Source organism: Megascapheus bottae, chromosome 10 (genome assembly GCF_031878675.1).
Source record: "Megascapheus bottae isolate mThoBot1 chromosome 10, mThoBot2.hap1, whole genome shotgun sequence".
NCBI classification, from domain to species: Eukaryota; Metazoa; Chordata; class Mammalia; order Rodentia; family Geomyidae; genus Megascapheus; species Megascapheus bottae.
Window position 1 is genome coordinate 30275530 of NC_143518.1, and position 17302 is coordinate 30292831.

Here is a 17302-nt window from a genome sequence, read left to right on the forward strand (position 1 = left end):
ACTGGCAAAAACATACAAGCAAAATTAAATTAAATTTAAAATAAGGGCAGAACCTTACAAGAATGAAAAATATCCTGGAAATGTGACTAACGTGCTCTTCTGCTCACTCATTATAGAATGTTCCTATGCCTTGGGGCTGGAATAAGGATTGGGCCAAGTTTGCTTGAGGTAAGCTGCATAAAGCTGGATAAAATTGTCAGAAAAAAAAAACCAATTAGTATACAATTCCTGACTCTTAGACTATGCCAATTCTATGTGTTTTACACACACACACACACACACACACACACACACACACACACACACACGAGCTAAGCAAGGAAAAGACCACACTGACCTTGAATAGTTGCCAGTGTACTGTTACTCATCAGCGCTGGGCTGAGAGCACCACCCAAGGTCCCTGGATTGAGACTGAGTAAGGCACCTCTGCAAGTCCAAAATAAAGGGTCACTTCATTACTATGCAGACACTCATCAGTTTGGACAATATACTCAAAGGGATAAGAAAAAGAAAACTTCAGCTAGGGAAGAGAATGGGAAACTTCACTTCCCCCTATACTTTTGTATGATTCTGTTCATTCTTCAGAGTTACGATTCTTCCTGATGCTTACTTCTACAAACATGGTTATCATCAGCACAAAATGTAAAACTTTATAGTCATTTTGACTCTTCATGAATTATTATTCTATTCTCCCAAAATAAAAGAAAAAACAAAACTCCAGAGAAAATGAAAATTCTTCTATTTGACTATGAGCATAAAAATTTCCTAATGCTTGTTTGGTGGTTCATGGAGAAAGCATAAAATAAGAACTGGAATGGTAGACTTTCTTCCTGGTTCCATCACTGAGGCATTTAGTACCAGGTCATCTATGTGTTTGTGTGAGAAGAAAGGTATAACTACTATCCTTTCTAGGTTGCTGAGAAACTGAGGTTCTTGCATGACCATATGCAAGCCCATTTCAAAAAGATTTTTTTCCATGTAACTTGGTGATGACAGATCACAAGTGATTCTGGGGATGGTTCCCTAGTTGTTCCTTACATACCAATGGGATTCAAAAGCTCCTTACCCAGCAGCAAACTGTGAAGGCGCCATCAGGCCTGGGTTGAGTCCTGCAGCAGCAGCCATGGCAGCAAGACTGGCATTTGCTGGCAACTGTGCTGCTCCTTGGAGAGCAGCAGCTGCTGCTGTTTGTAAGCCTGATGCTGTCACCATCACCTGGCTGGCCCCAAGAGGGGAGGACAAAGGAGTGGAGGTGGTCTGCGTTGTGCTGGTCTCACTGGCACTGGATGCTTCAGTGGTGGAGGCTGAGGCAGAAGGAGAAGGACTCAGGGAGGGAGAGGTGACTGCTGAGGAAGCAGGGGGAGCTGTGGAAATCACGGTGGCTGTGTTGTTGGAGGTGGTGTCTGTAGTGCCTGAAAAGAAAAGTGCCTTATGAAATGGTTTTGGAAGACTGGTGGCTTCACTTAGCCATATTCTAGAATTAAAGGAATAATTAGCCTGTCATCTATAATCCTCAATTTGCCCTTTTTATTAACTAAGTTTAGTGTTTCTATGGAAGTTAACCATTAAAACATTTTAAAACCAAGCCAGACATGGTAGTTCACGCCTGTAATCCTAGGTACTCAGGAGGTTAAGGTCTGAGGATCAAGGTTAAAGCCAGTCAGGGTACAAAAGGACCTGAGACTCTTCAATTAACCTCCAGAAAAATAGGAAGTGGGGCTGTGGCTTAAGGGTAGGGCGGTAGCCTTGAGCTGAAGAACTCAGGGATAGCACCCAGGCATAGTTCAAGCCCCATGAACTACACAAACAAACAAACAAAATTTTAAAACCAAAGCTACAAATCCTACTTCAAGAGTTAAGAGCAACCCAACTATGAGAAAGAGAGAGAGAGAGAGAGAGAGAGAGAGAGAGAGAGAGAGAGAGAGAGAGAGAGAGAGAGAGAGAGAGAGAAAGAGAAAGAGAGAGAGAGAGAGAGAGAAATGGTTCTCTACTATCAACTTCCTACTCAAAACCAACCAACCAACCAGAGAAGCCTATTTGTGGGTAACAACATGATTGCCCTGTAGAAGAAACAAACAGAAAAGGAAAACTTTTGGCAAGTCCCATTTCATTCAGAAGTTTCCTCAGTGGTCTCCATAGAAAAATCAAAACAATTAAGGGATTAAGGGCAAGAAAAACTAAAAAGCTATATATTTTACTAAGAATAAATGCCAATCAAATACACAGAAAATAGTTGAGGTATTGTGATAGTGTTGTCTAGTATGCCAGCACTGAGGTGGACAGATGGGTGGGCAGATGGACAGAGGGATGGATAGACAGACAGACAGAAATATACACACACGTGTTTGTGCTAACAAATTTCTATGCACTTTCTACCTTTACTTGTCTAATTTCTTATGCTATCCAATCTAAGTTTACCTTTAGTAATAACATTCTCATTTCAACATTCTGAAACTAAAACTGCCCATTTTTATAAAATCTTCCATCTTAGGGTCAAAGGCTTAAAATAGTTTTCTTTCCTTTGCACTACTACTTTCAAATCATTCAGTATCTTTCTTTAGATCTCGTAGGCTTATTATTTTTTTTAATCCCAGGCTAACCTAATCAATGAATTTCATCTGAGCTAGGAGTTTAATGACTTCAAAAATTATTCTGAGTTGTGTTTCCTCATAATGTTCATTGTGGCTCTAGTTTGAATGTCATATAAGTACTACGATGGAACAGATCAACACGATCCTTAATTCTCCTAGTTAGTGAATCATGTCTTAATCATTATATAAATTTTATTAGCCTGATTCTTGGCGACTTAATGACTTGAATAACTTTGATCAAAGAACTTAGGCTTGCTGAGCCTAATGGTCTTTATCAACAAATACCATCACCCTTTGCACAGGGCAAGAAGGAAAGAGCCAGCTACAGAAAGTGTTTAGCACCAGCTCTTGAATACCACTGTAGTGTGTGTGTGTGTGTGTGTGTGTGTGTGTGTGTGTGTGTGTGTGTCCTGGGACTTGAACTCAGGGCCATGGGGCTAACCTTGAGCTTTGTGCCCATGGCTAGTACTTTACCTCCCTGTGCCACAGCTCCACTTCCAGCTTTTTTAGGATGGTTAATTAGAGAAGTCTTATGGACTTTCCTACCAAGGCTGACTGAACCACAATCCTTAGATCTCAGCCTCCTGAGTAGGTAAGATTATAGTCATGAACCATTGGCACCTAGCGCTATTGTATTTTTTTAAATTGTATTTTATAGTTGGGGTGATGTATAGAGAGGTTACAGTTACATTTGCCAGGTAGTGGGTACATTACTTCTTGTACATTGATAGCCCTTCTCATGTTTTTGTCCCCCTTTCCCTCCCCTGACCCTCTCCCAGTCATCTTGTATTCCCCTTCCCTTCCCTATTTCAAATAAACATATATACAAAATACCAGGTACCAAAGTCAGATATAGAACAATATGCGATAAACCATAAGTACATAGTACATTGTTTTTATTATAGCTTTACTGAGGTTCATTTTATGTGCCCTTAAACTCATTTAATTTGTATAAAATTCAATGATTTTATCAATTGGTAGATTTTTACAACTATCAGCACAATCCATACTATGACTTTCTAACACATACACAATATTATCCAGTGTGTACCCTTACCTGTCTTGTCATCTAATTTTTGTCTAAACAGTCTTGCTTTTTTGGACATTTCACATATGGAATCATAAAATATTCAGTGATTTGCGTCTGGATTTTTTTTACTTCAGTACATTATTACCCAAGTTTATCCATATGGAAGCAGCAATCAAAACTTAATGTTTATTATTATATCTATTTATTAACTCATCACTGGTGACCGATGACTTATTTTCAGATTTTTTTTGGGGGGAGGGGGGACAGTCCTGGGCTTGAGCTCAGGGCCTGAGCACTGTGCTTGGACTTTAGGCTAGAGCTCTACCACTTGAGCCTCAGCACCACTTGCAGCTTTTTTCTATGTATGTGGTACTTAGGAATTAAACCCGGGTCTTTGTGCATGCTAGGCAAGCACTCTACCACTAGGCCAAACTTCTGGCCCCTTATTTTCAGATTTCTTTTTGCTGTTCATTGAATACATGAACAAGCATGTAAAACTTTTTGTGTCGATATGTTTTGTATGGCTCTGACTGTCTTTGAACCCCATCATCTCTAGTGCCTGGATTTTTAAAAAATGGGTCTTGTTATGTATTACAGGCTGGCACATGCCACTACACATTGCTCTTTCTACCACACACAACTATTTCAAATGACTGCTAAATTTTCTAGTTCTTCTTTTAATTTTGTTCCTTTCGATTTCACACAGATTGGACCTCTGTTTTTAAGTTACTAATTAAAAGTGTTATGGTTTCCTGAGAAATGAGCTCTTTTGTCATTATTAAATACTTTCAGGAGAAAAGAACTGACAACAGAGTAAATTTAGTTGCAATTATTCAGGGACATACAGTTTTGACACACATCACAACACATGTTCCTGGAGGAATATGTTCATGATCATTCTTGTATCTATTCTAGAAATGTCTGCCCAGAACTTTTTTTTCTTTCATATATTTTTATTGTAATTAATAGAAGGGTTACATTATATTCGCCAGACAGAAGGTGCATTACTTCACATACATTGATATCCTTCCTCATGTCTTGATCCCCATTTCCCTCCCCCCACCCCCATCTCCCATCTTGTTTTCCCCTTCCCTATCCAATTTCAAATAATCAAATACAAATATATCCAATATATCAGATAACCAAGTGAGATACTGTAACAATATGAGATAACCAAGGGACAGTAAAAGAGATGAGACATAACATAGTACATTAAGGACAATAATCATTCATTATATGGCTTTTGTTTCTATGTCCTAGAGGTCCTTACATTTAGTGTCATTCTATATGGCCTTACGTATCTAGGTTTTGTTCTATTGCAAATCTCTGCTGTGAGAGCCCAAGATTTCTACTGATTATGACAAATGAGGGAAACCATTGAGCCTATGTTCCTTTGAGTCTGGCTTATTTCACTTAATATGATTTTTTTCTAAGTCTTTCCATTTCCTAACAAATGGGGCGATGTCATTCTTTCTGACAGCAGCATAGAATTCCATTCTGTATAAATACCACATCTTGTTGATCCACTCATCAAGTGAGGGACATCCGCCCAGAACTTTTTATGGGCCAGTCACTATGGAAAAACGAAAATGACAACATCAATCAAACAGAAGAAGTAGACTGAAACTATGGTTCTTCCATTTGTTTTGCTAATTCTATTCCAAATGATCTCTGGGGACAAATATCAGATGGGAGATTTTGACAGACTTGCATAAATGAGAAAAAGGATAAAACTGGTGGTGAAGAAACCACCCACATTCAACAGAGGAAGGCTATGATCGTGGTAGGAATTATTCATTTTGATAATACCCTGAAAAAAACTTAAATTGTTGGATGTTAACAGAGGAACAGGAAACAATAACAACCTGACGTTTAAAGGACTATTTATACACTAGCTCGGCTAGTCGGTCTTTCCTTCTCTCTATCAAAGTTCTCATATGAGCAGAACTAATGTAATCTACTCCAGAGAAAAATAAAAATCTTACTATGGAAGGTTAAAGATTTTAGTGCAAGTCCTGGTTTTAGGAAAGTGTAAGGATAAAAATTCACCTTAACTTGCTGGGGAACTGGGACTGCAGACATGTGCCACGATCTCTGGCTTTAGCTTTTTGTTTTTAATGTCTGAACTATTACGTATCCTTCTGAAAACAACTATTTTACATTTAATGTGATATAATCTATAATTTGTTAAGATTTAGCTCCTAATTTCAAGATGATTGGTAGTTTATACAATAGTAAGTTCCTCAAAGGTAGTAACTAATTATTAGTGCCTATATTAATTATAACGTCAATCACTAACAGAGCTGATACTATCTACATACTTTTAAAAAGTGGTTTTATATGGGAGAGGTAGCCCCTTGCTTAGAATCCCAACTCTTCTAGAGTTGGAGATTGGGAAAACACAGTTCATGGCTAACCTAGAAAAAAGGTAACAAGACTACCAATCTCAACCAAGAAACTGGGCATGGTGTGTTTGCCTGTCAGTGCATCTATATGGAAAGCAGAGTGCAAGCCAGGCCAGCATGGGCAAAAACTCAAGAATCTAGTTTAACAATAACAACAACAAAAAAAAGCAAAAAAACTGAAGCAAAAAAGGGCTGATGGCATGGTTCAAGTGGTAAAAGCCTGCCTAGTAGGCACAGGTCTAAGTTCAAACCTCAGTGCTTCATAAAAACCAACCAACAAACAAAAAACCCTTTCAATTTGATTTTTTTTTTTTTTTTTTTTTTTGTCATTGGTCCTAGGACTTAACTCTGGGCCTAAGTGCTAAACCTGAGTTCTTCAGATCAAGACTTTCACTCTAACCCTTGAGCCACAGCAACACTTCCTATTTTCTGGTGGTTAACTGGAGATTTGGAGATAAAGACTCTCTTGGACTTTTGTGCCTGGGCTGGCTTTGAATCTCGATCCTCAGATCTCAGCCTCCTGAATAGCTACAATTATAGGCATGAGCCACCAGTGCCTGGCTAGCAATCTGAATTCTTAAGGCTCTCAAAGTATCCCCTAGCCTGGGAGTGAAGGACTTCTGGAGGTTATAATCTGTGAACTTCCTTAAATTTTATCACCAATGTGTGTATGTCTGCTTTATAGAGGGAAAGTTCAAATTGTCAGAGGTCTAACCCTCAAAAGAGGAAAGGAAAAAAATCAAGTGCTGTTTACTGAAAACAAATATTATGAAAATTTTGAAGAACTTAGAAAAATAACATAATATAAAACTTGTAACTGTACGGGCATATAGCCAAAAAATGAGGAACTTTAAATATAAGTGAAGAAAATCAAGGTCCCTAATTCTAGATTAAATTTGATCCTGAAATATTACAAGTTTCTCAACTGACTTAGTAGCACATAATCAACTTGGTGAATAATTAAAGCATACCTTATACATTATGAATCACTAAAAGATATTTGAGGACAATGCTAAACATCTTCTATATACTGGGGAATTTTCTACCAAAAGCAGTGTCCTGGAATAGAAAATATTTTCAAGAAGAATTGATATAGGAGCTGGCATACTTTACCTACATACTTTACCTACCAAGAACTACAGGCTATGATGGATAAAATTTCAGGTGGGGGTGGGTCAACGAGTGTGGCCTAGTAGTAGAGTGCCTTAGTATCACATATATAGAAAAGGCTGAATTGGTCCTATGGCTCAAGTGGTAGAGTGATAGCCTTACGAAAATTCAAGGCCCTGAGTTCAAGTCCCAGGACAGGTTTAAAAAAAATTCAGGTGTGTGTGGGGGGACTGTTTACAATGTACAGGTGAAACCCTTTCATGTTGGGTACGGTAGGCAAAGTCCAGAATGGAAACCAATTATAAATTGATGAATTTAGATATTTGCTGGATGAAAACCATCACCATTGAAAGTTTATATGGGAGTTACTTAAAAATTTGAAGTTCAAGTATATATGTATACACACACATACACACACACCCCAATGAATATCTTTCAGTAGTCTTTACTCACAATATAATGGCAGATTCTAGCAGAAATGTATCAAGTGCTTACCATGTGCTATTAGCATATGCCTAGCTGTTGCTTACCTGTAAGAGAGAGATTAGTCACTGCAGCGCTGGTTAGGGGGAGGACAGGGTTGACTGTGAGGGTAGTTGCTGTACTGCTTGTCACAAGGCTTGGTGTGGTTGCCACCTAGAGATCATAAATGAGACATATGCACAAAGTGCTTATAATCAAAACTTTACATCCAAGTTTCAATTATGTTGACTCAGATACAGTCTAAGTCAATAGGAAATAGGATATTAATTAGCAATTTTACCCAAACCAAAATATGATTTGACAAGATCAGGGATGGTGGGGTGTCTATATTGCTTTTACTTTTGACTGTTAGGCACAAGATTGCCTTTTTTTTTTTCTTTTGACCAGCAAGGTCTTGAGCTTGCTCGGCTGACTTACTTGCTTGGTTGATGCTCTATGACTTGAGTCACACCTCCAGCCTGGCTTTTTATTGGCTCTTCTGGGAATGGAGTATCGTGCACAACCTTTTCAGCCCAGGATAGTCTGAACCTCAATCCTCCGGATCTTAATCTCCAGAGTAGCTAGGGTCACAGGCACGAGCAACTGGTGTTCTATTTGTGTTTGTTTTTAATAAATGGTTTGTATAGAAAGACTATAAAGAGTATTTTAAAAACTAACTTCCTCTCTGAAATAAACAAAATGTTTCTATGGTTTTGTAAAAACTACTGCTATCTAGTGCAAAAAAAATCTAAAACACAAGACAGGCACCTGCATAAAAAAGAACTGCTATCCAATTACTATCTTTACCATAACAACAATCTTATGAACTTCATACTTCATGATTAAAGTCTGTTCTTTAAATTTGGTTCTGGATTAAAAAAAATATTTGCACTACGTTTAAACCAAAATAAAAAACAAACCAACAACAAAACAGGTATAAAAATAAAAACTAATCCTCATATTTTGGGAGTAATATCTATGATAATCCTAAATATGGAGTCACATAAGTATGCTATAGGTATTCACTGTATAAACAACATTCTAAAGCAAATAGCAGAAGTTAGTCAATGAAGTTGTATGTGAAAAGCACCAGATGTCTTAGAGTAAAGATCCGAGATGATTGTTTTACTGTCTAAGGGTTATCTGGATATTGGCTGTTAATCATATAGGCTGAACAAACTGGGCTTTAGGATTGAACTTACTAACACAGCTACAAAATAACCTAATAAACTATACAAGAAAGAAATAATGGAAATGTAATGTAGTAGGAAAGAATTAAAACTGCTCACTTAAAAAAAATAAGACACATATCTGATCATGCTTGTGAATACTTGTAATCCCAGTCCTCAGAAAACAGAAGCAAGTGGATCTTGAGCCTAAGGCCAGCTTGAACTATAATGTTGAGTTCCTTTCTCAAAGAAAACAACAAAACAAAAATCCATGGGTTTATATCTCATTCCTACAATCCTAAGCTGAGATAAGAAAATCTTGGTTTAAGGCCAGTCCAGGCAAGAAAGTCCATGAGACTCTTAATTCCAATTAACCTCTTTAAAAAGCTAGAAGTAGAGATGTAATAGTGTACCAGCCTTGAGCAAAAACTCTTAAGTGAAGAGTGAGAGGCCCTGAGATCAAGCTCACACGCATGCATACAGGCGGTTGGCACACACATATACACACAAAGTAAACTAAAAAGTTCTTGGGTGAACAAAATGAGATTTCATTAGGTTGGGAATATATAAAAGACATTTACATACATTTATTCAACATGAATACTGTTGATATATAATAAATTACTTAACTTCAATTAAATAAATTGATTTAATTGGCTCTTTGTAAACGTCTAGCCCTGGAACTTTTAACTCGATTTCCATTCTTACCAGTGAAGTTGGGTTGGGAAAAATTGCTTTGATAGGTGAGCTGCTGGTCCCACCACTGCTTGGTGGGTTGATTCTTTTTTCCTTCTGGCGGCGGTTACAAAACCAAACACGAATCACCTCCTTTTCCATATTGAGTTGTTCAGCAATCAAGGTGATCTCTTCCGAGGTAGGCTTTTGATTCTGAAGGAAAAAAAAAATACAACCCGATTTTGGAGTTCTTTTTTGGTGTGGCAGATTCAGGACCTTGTACATGATAGGCAAAGACTTTATATCTAAGCTGTATCTCCAGCTCTGGATTAACTTTTCAACAACTGATTCAATTGCAGGGAAAAGTGAGTTAAAAAAATGAAGATGGGGGGCCAAGAGTATAGCCTAGTGGTAGAGTACTTGTTTAGCATGCATGAAGACTTAGTACTCTATACACAGTAAAAGCTGGAGGTAGTGCTGTGGCTCAAGTGGTAGAGCACTAGCCTTGAGAAACCTCAAGGACAGTGCTCAGGCCCTGAGTTCAGGCCCCAGGACTGACAAGAAAGAAAGCAAGAAAGCAAGCAAGCAAGCAAGCAAGCAAGCAAGCAAGCAAGCAAGCAAGCAAGCAGCTGATATATTAAGAGACTCTGAATGAAGAACTCTAACAAACACTATATTTATTAAATTTATATTGAATATTTATATATATTTCATTTTTAGTCTACAAAAATCTTAAAGTTCACAAAACACTATGATGACCTTTATATATTAGGAATTTACAAAGTTTCTCAGTGACTTATGCATACCATTTAAGTTGGAATGTATAATATGCCTGTGAGGGAGGTAGGAAGGTATTTCACAGATACATGGACTTTAGCTTCTCCATCACACAATCAGTAAAAAGCAGAATTGAGAGATTCCTGATTCAATTTTCCTTCTAGCCTACTTAAAGAGTTTTTTGAATTACAGAAGTCATTGGAAGCTTTAATTATGATATTTACTGGCACCTTCTCTCAAAAAGCAAAGAAACAAACAGGTGAATTATCTGTCATAAACCTAACATTCTAAGTCTCATGTTCTGGTCCCAAATTGCCATCCTGGGTATGCAACCATTAGAATTTAACTTACCAAATGTGAGTATTTCTCCTGGTACAGTCCATGCTTTCTCCCTGCAAGCCTCCCACCTTTTCTAGTCTGTAGAATGAATTTCAGCCACCTCTATCACAACAAATGATCATGTGGCTATGACCATGGTCTCTTTTGAACCTCAAAGCATTAGTTCTGTCTAGTTCTGTCTTCTTTTCTCCATTACATTTTGTGTTCATGAAAGTAGAGGCAGAAAGGTCAATCTTCTCATGACCCCATGGTCATGAGAAGTAAACATTTCTTTTTTAAAAAAAGTTATTCTCTATTTAAAAATTTTATTGTCAGGGTGATGTAGAGAGGGATTACAGTTACATTCATCAGGTAATGAGTACGTGACTTCTTAGAAGTAAGCATTTCTGACCTCCACGAAACTCTTCTCTAAGGCCACACGGATGTTGGTCTCTATGCTGGTGCGTTTCTTCCTCCTACGATTCAAGCCTTCAACTCCTACCCCTGGAGAATTCAGGGCACTTGGGCTGGAGACAGTGGAATCAGATGAGAGGTTCTCTGTAAGAATAAAGAAATCAGAAATTAAATTGGCTAAGTACAAAGGTTCACATTCATAATCCAGATATAAACATCAACAATAAAACTGACAAAATATGTAAAATTATAGGCAAGTATGAAAAGGTTTTCAATGTAATCTACATTAGGACACTGCTCACTACCAGGGGTTTTCAGTATTCCTACTGACATTGTGTGTTCAAAGAGGGCTGATGACTACTTTTTTATTTCTGTTTCTGACAATATGTAAGTTTACTGTTTATGCACTAAGACTGAAATCAGTCTCAGTTTTTTCTTATGCTTGTTTGTCAGTATATTTTTTAGCTCTGAAGCAAAAGCTTCTTGGAAATTACTGATTGTTTAATGTCTTAAAATTAACCTCTCATTTTACTTGTATAAATATTGTCAAAATAGTCTTTCATTTAATAGAGCAGTAATCCTGGATATGACATATACATATCTCTGAACTTATTTTATATGTGAAATGAGATGATTCTTTCCTATGTAACTCAAGACTACGGATGGCTGGGCCTCAATTACTGAATCAAATTGCCTAAGGGTAAGGGTTTGAGGATCCTCTTCTCTTAAGACTTAATTTGTCTTCACATCTACAGTGAAAACCACACTAGAGAATGTCTCTATCGTTTCTTATACCTTTCAAGTCTATGATTCTGTGGCTCAAAATCTAGTTCCAAAAAGACATCTCAGCATAAAACATATAAGGTAAACTTCAACTTTCTGTATGAAATATATGGCTGCTTTTTTCTTTTTTGCCAGTCCTGGGCTTGAGCTCAGGGCCTGAGCACTGTCCTTGGATTTTCTCAAGGCTAGAGCTCTACCACTTGAGCCTCAGCACCACTTCCAGCTTTTTTCTATGTATGTGGTACCAAGGAATTGAAACCGGGTCTTCATGCATGCTAGGCAAGCACTCTACTACTAGGCCAAACTCCTAGCCCCATATGGTTGTTTTAATAATAAAAGTAGAGAATACAAGGACCAAATTTTGTGAAAATCTACCAGGGAAGATAACACATTAGTTCTTCAAGATTATCTAAACACACAGGCCTTTTTATTTCCTTCCTCAATGAACCAAGTACAAGAAATGTTCCAAAGCTAAAATTTAGTGCTGATTATTTATTCTGTAATTACTGGAATATTTAAATAAGTTAGCTGTCTGATTTGCAGAGCCATAGTTCATAAAGATCCTCCCAGGATTAGTAAGTTTCAAAATTCTATAGTACCAATATATATAATAAAACATAGTTCATACAATAGCCCCACTCCCATAAAACTCTTAATAGACATAAAAAAATCATTTCTAATATATTTATTTACCTGCATCATTTAGCCACTTCTCTAAGAGTGGCTTTAACTTGCACATGTTCTTAAAGCTGAGGTTCAAGGCTTCAAAGCGAGAGATAGTAGTTTGGCTGAAGTCATTTCCATACAGTTTACCCATAGCAAGCCCAACATCACCCTGCATAATACAAAGCAGTGAAGAGAGAGAAGAAAAGAGAAAGCTATTTATTTTACTCATGTTTACTTGACACATCAGCATTCAGCACTGCTCCATATACTTTCTACTCTGAATCTTTTCCAGCTACTCTACGTAATAATCAATCAAGACTTCCATAAATTTCCAAGGATAGTGTTGACATTGTAACAAGACCCTTAGTTAATGCAACCACAGTGATTTAAGTTATCAGTAAAGGATTAGCAATGTCACTATCTACATAACTTAGCAATTTCTGAACCAACCAACTTCCCACAAGCTATTTAAAATTTAGAAATGATCCCTCATTCTTTTTCTTTTTTCCTAGAAAGTATTTCTGGAAGCTGTGAAAAAAATATCTTTGTTAACCCTTGGTGTGGATTTCAAAGTTAGTTATAAAAAACAGACTTTCAAAAAGACTACTTTTGTAACCATTATCTAGAGAAATTCACAGTAGAGAGGTTTGACCCATTTAGTAAAACCTTCATAGGCACTGGCAACTTAGTAACCTTATAATACTGGAACAATGATCCCCCCTGATTATATTATGAAATATGTTCTCCATGAGCCTATAACTTTTGAAATGTACATAATGCTTTCCTCCAGCTGGATCCTTCTTCAAGCCTGAAAAAAATTGTATTTTCATAGTCATTTTATAGGCAACTAATAGAGATTCAATGAAGTTTAAATGATTTACTCATTCCAATTAGTTTAAAGATAAGGCAATAGCATTTCTGGCCTTGAATACCAAACAATTAATTCTACTACAGGAGGGCTAATTTCCAACAAATCTGGTAACAATGTTTTTGCTATTTTCAGTGGTAATGGAGTTTGAATTCAGGTCTTCACAAGCTCTTTACCAACTGAGCCATGCCATGCCCCTAGTTCACTATTTTGAATTGAGATTTTACTGTTTCTTACACGCATAGCATACACACCATTGTTTTAAATACTGTTTATTAATGGCTACATTAGGCAACAGTCTAGGAAAGAATAAATAATAATAATACTATTACTATTATTATTATGTAGTTGTACAAAGGAGTTATAATTCCATCAAAGAGGTTATGAGTACAATGCTTCTTGGTCAATGTCACTCCATCCTTTATTTCCTCCCAGTTTGCCCCTCCTATTCCTATCTTCAAGTTACATAGTTCATTTTTTACATAATGCACATTGAATATAATGACTATATTTGCCTACCTTTCCTCTTGTACCTCCTTTACACACCTCTCAATGATACTTGTTTTGATAAATAGTATATTAGTTGTTCAGAAGAGTTACAGCTTCAGATTCCTCTCCTAAGTCTGGTTGTTTATGTGTAAATAAACTGAGCTCTGTATATGTTATCATGCATAGTTGTATTTTAGATCCAGCTTCCACATGGAGAAAACATGTGCCATTTACCTCTCTGAGCCTGGCTTAATCTAAGTACTAGGTCCATTCATTTCCCTGAAAATGATATAATAGTATTCTTTTTAGTAGATAAGTAAAATTCCACTGTATGCGTGCATGCGGATGTGTATGTATCACATTTTCTCCATCCATTCATCCATTATGGGTTATTTGGGCTATTTTTTTTTTTACCTTTTATAATAAAATATTTATTTAAGAGAATAAAATGAAATAATATTAATCTTACATGTCAATCATAAAAATTTTGGTTAATTATAGGGAAACAGGGAGTCAATTTTTCCAGCTATTTAAAAATGTTTTATCATGCAAAAATCATCATAATTTCCTCCAACACAATACTAATATGTTACTTAAGACCAAGTGTTTTTTTTAATCAATCTTACAGGGTGTCTATTTTGCAAGTTATTAAAAATAATACCTCTAAAGGAACTCTAAATATATTATTTTAGAAACAATATTTTGAAGTACAGCAGGAAGCAACAGAAACTATTGCTCTTTATACATTTTTTGGCATAACACTGCCATACAGTTACAGAATTATAAAATGAGGACATTTTAATACCATACAGATCCAGAGGCTGGTTACATTTCTACCACACACACATGGTATTGGCACTAACATGCATGGCATTCAGAATATCCTACTGCGGTAAGCACAGAGCACAGAGAAGGCCCAGTGGCCATTGGAAAACCAGAACTGAGTCACAAATACAACATACATCTGCATAAGAATCAGATCTATGGGCACTGGTGGCTCAATCTAGCTATTCAGGAGGCTGATATTGGAGGATCATGGTTCAAAGCCAGCCTTTGAAAGCCAGCAGGAAACTCCATGAGAGTCATCTCTAATTAACTATCAAAAAGCCAGAAGTGGTGTGGCTTATGTGGTAGAGCTCCGGCCTTCAATGAAAAAGCCACTGGACAGTGTGAGACCCAAGGTTCAAGCCTCAGTTCTAGCACCCCTCTCTTCCAACTACAATAAAAAAACAGACACATTTTTCCTGAAATATCTGAAATATAAAAGACATAAAAGGTTTCAACTCGAAATAGTGACTAGACTAAGTGTGATCTATCTTGTCAGGTAATATAGAAAATAACCCAATATCTTACTTGAGAAGCAAGTAAAAGCTGGGCACTGGTGACTCATGCCTTAATTGTAGCTACTCAGCAGGCTGAGATCTGAGAATCAAAGTTTGAAGCCAGCCTGGGTAGTAAAGTTCAAGAGACTTTTATTTCCAATTAACCAGCAAAAAGCCAGAAGTGAAGCTATGGCTCAAGTGGTAGAGCACCAGCCTTTAACAAAAAGCTAAAAGGCAACAGTGCTCAGGGTCTAAGCTGAAGCCCCAGTACTGGCACAGAAAAACAAAAAGCACAACTACCACAAATAACAGTAAACGCACATAAGCAAAAATAAAAAGTAAAGTAGAAAAAATAAGTTTGTCAAAAGAATGCTCTCACTTGTTTCTTTTAATTGCAATGGCACAATTACTTTGCTGTCAGCTCTTGACAGGATTGGAAATAGATCCTTCTTTTTAGACCACTTATCACTGAGCGTCTTCTAGTAGTCAGTCCCTCAATTAAACTTTTGCTAGTAAAATCACTGTGTGTGCACAAAGGAAGGAAATACACTTGTTATCAATTCCATCAGCCTATGAAAGGTTTTATCACAGAGCAGGCAGAATTTGGGCTATTTTTATAACTACCCTTTCGTGAATGTCTTTACCATATGTATACTCACTTGCTCTGGATAGACATCCAAGAATGGTATGGCTGGATGGTAGATACATGTCTAGTTTTTGAGTAATCACCTAACTAGCATGAAGAGTGGTTGTACTAGTTAACTTTCCCACCAACAGTGCAACTGGATTCCTTTTTCCTTATGCCTGCCAGCAATTGTTACTATAAATTCTCAATGCTGGCTAATCCTGCTGGGGTGAGATAGAATCTCAACATTGTTTTGATTTGCATTTTCTTTATGGCTAGGAAAGTTAAGCAATTCCTCATGTTTTTATTGGCCATTCTTGCTTCTGAAAAGTGAGAGAATAATTTTTTTTAAAACTTTACTGATTTATTTTTGTCCATCATGGGGTTTGAACTCAGTGTCTGGGTGCTATCTCTTGAGCTCTTTTGCTCAAGGCTTGCACTCTACCACTTTGAGCCACAACACCACTTCTGGCTTTCTGGTGGTTAATTGGAGATAAGAAGTCTCTCATAACTTACTTGCCTGGGCTGGCTTTGAACCAAGATTCTTAGATCTTAGCCTTCTGAGTAGCTAGGATTACAGGTATGAGTCACCAGTGTCAGGCTAAACCTCTTGTTTTCTAACAGATGACCAACTTCTTACATAAAAAGTTTCACAGAGGGCCGGGAGTTTGGCCTAGTGGTTAAAGTGCTTGCTTAGCATGCATGAAGACCCAGGTTCGATTCCTCGGTACCACATACATAGAAAAAAGCCAGAAGTGGTGCTGAGGCTCAAGTGGTAGTCCAAGGACAGTGCTCAGGCCCTGAGCTCAAGCCCAGGACTGGCAAAAAAAAAAAAAAAAAGTTTCACAGAGGGCAAATATCAAACTGTAAAATGAAATGTACAGAATATCTGAATTTTAAGTGATGTATACATAGCCCATGTATCCTGTATGATAGCTGGTAGACGTATGTAGCCATTTCAATTTATTTGAAACCAAATAAATGAAAAACTTACTTCCTTAGCACTATCTCCCTTTCAAGTACTCGACAGGCACTAATAGGTAGGCAATATACTGGACTCCAGAAAGAGATCATTCCCATCACTGCCGGCTCTGAATATCCTCTCTGTAACTACAACTAAAATGGACTGTTTTTTGTTTTTTTTTTTAAATTTCCTTCCAATTTTAGTAAGACAGAAAGAACCAGGACAGAGACAGGATGAACAGAGCACAAATGCTGTTTTGTCTTCAGAAAAAAAAAAACAAAAAAACCAAAAACCTAAAGACATGAATAGATGTGTTTACCTGCACTTTAACACATTTATCATACATCATTTCATCTAGTCAATGAATATTCATCCAATGCCTACTATGTCAGGCACTGAAATCTTGCTTCACTTGTCGTTTGGATTGTAGCTTTCTAGGAATTGGGAGAGAGAGAGAAGGACAACTAAAACCTATCTTATTTTTTTCTTTTAAAGTTTAAGATTACAAAGTAGCAGTTAGATAGCAATAAATCTTTTCAGACATTGTAACTAAACAATTCATGAAAAATTTTAAGAAAACTCTGCAATTATCTTATGAAAAGTAACAAAATAAGAAGGAAAAAACCCTAACCCT

The 17302-nt window shown here is 37.0% G+C and overlaps 1 protein-coding gene across 4 annotated transcripts in view; it reads right to left on the reverse strand.

Moving 5' to 3' along the window:
• Nucleotides 1-17302, reverse strand: part of Pou2f1 (POU class 2 homeobox 1) — a 145909-nt gene that overhangs the window by 12287 nt on the left and 116320 nt on the right. For all 4 annotated transcript variants that reach the window (XM_090340530.1, XM_090340529.1, XM_090340528.1 and 1 more), the window contains 6 exons: nt 12428-12569; nt 10950-11095; nt 9476-9655; nt 7667-7772; nt 1067-1412; nt 338-426 (listed from right to left, as the gene is read on the reverse strand). In XM_090340530.1, the coding sequence (XP_090196656.1) occupies nt 338-426; nt 1067-1412; nt 7667-7772; nt 9476-9655; nt 10950-11095; nt 12428-12569 (1009 nt within the window). The remainder of the gene's footprint in view (nt 1-337; nt 427-1066; nt 1413-7666; nt 7773-9475; nt 9656-10949; nt 11096-12427; nt 12570-17302) is intronic.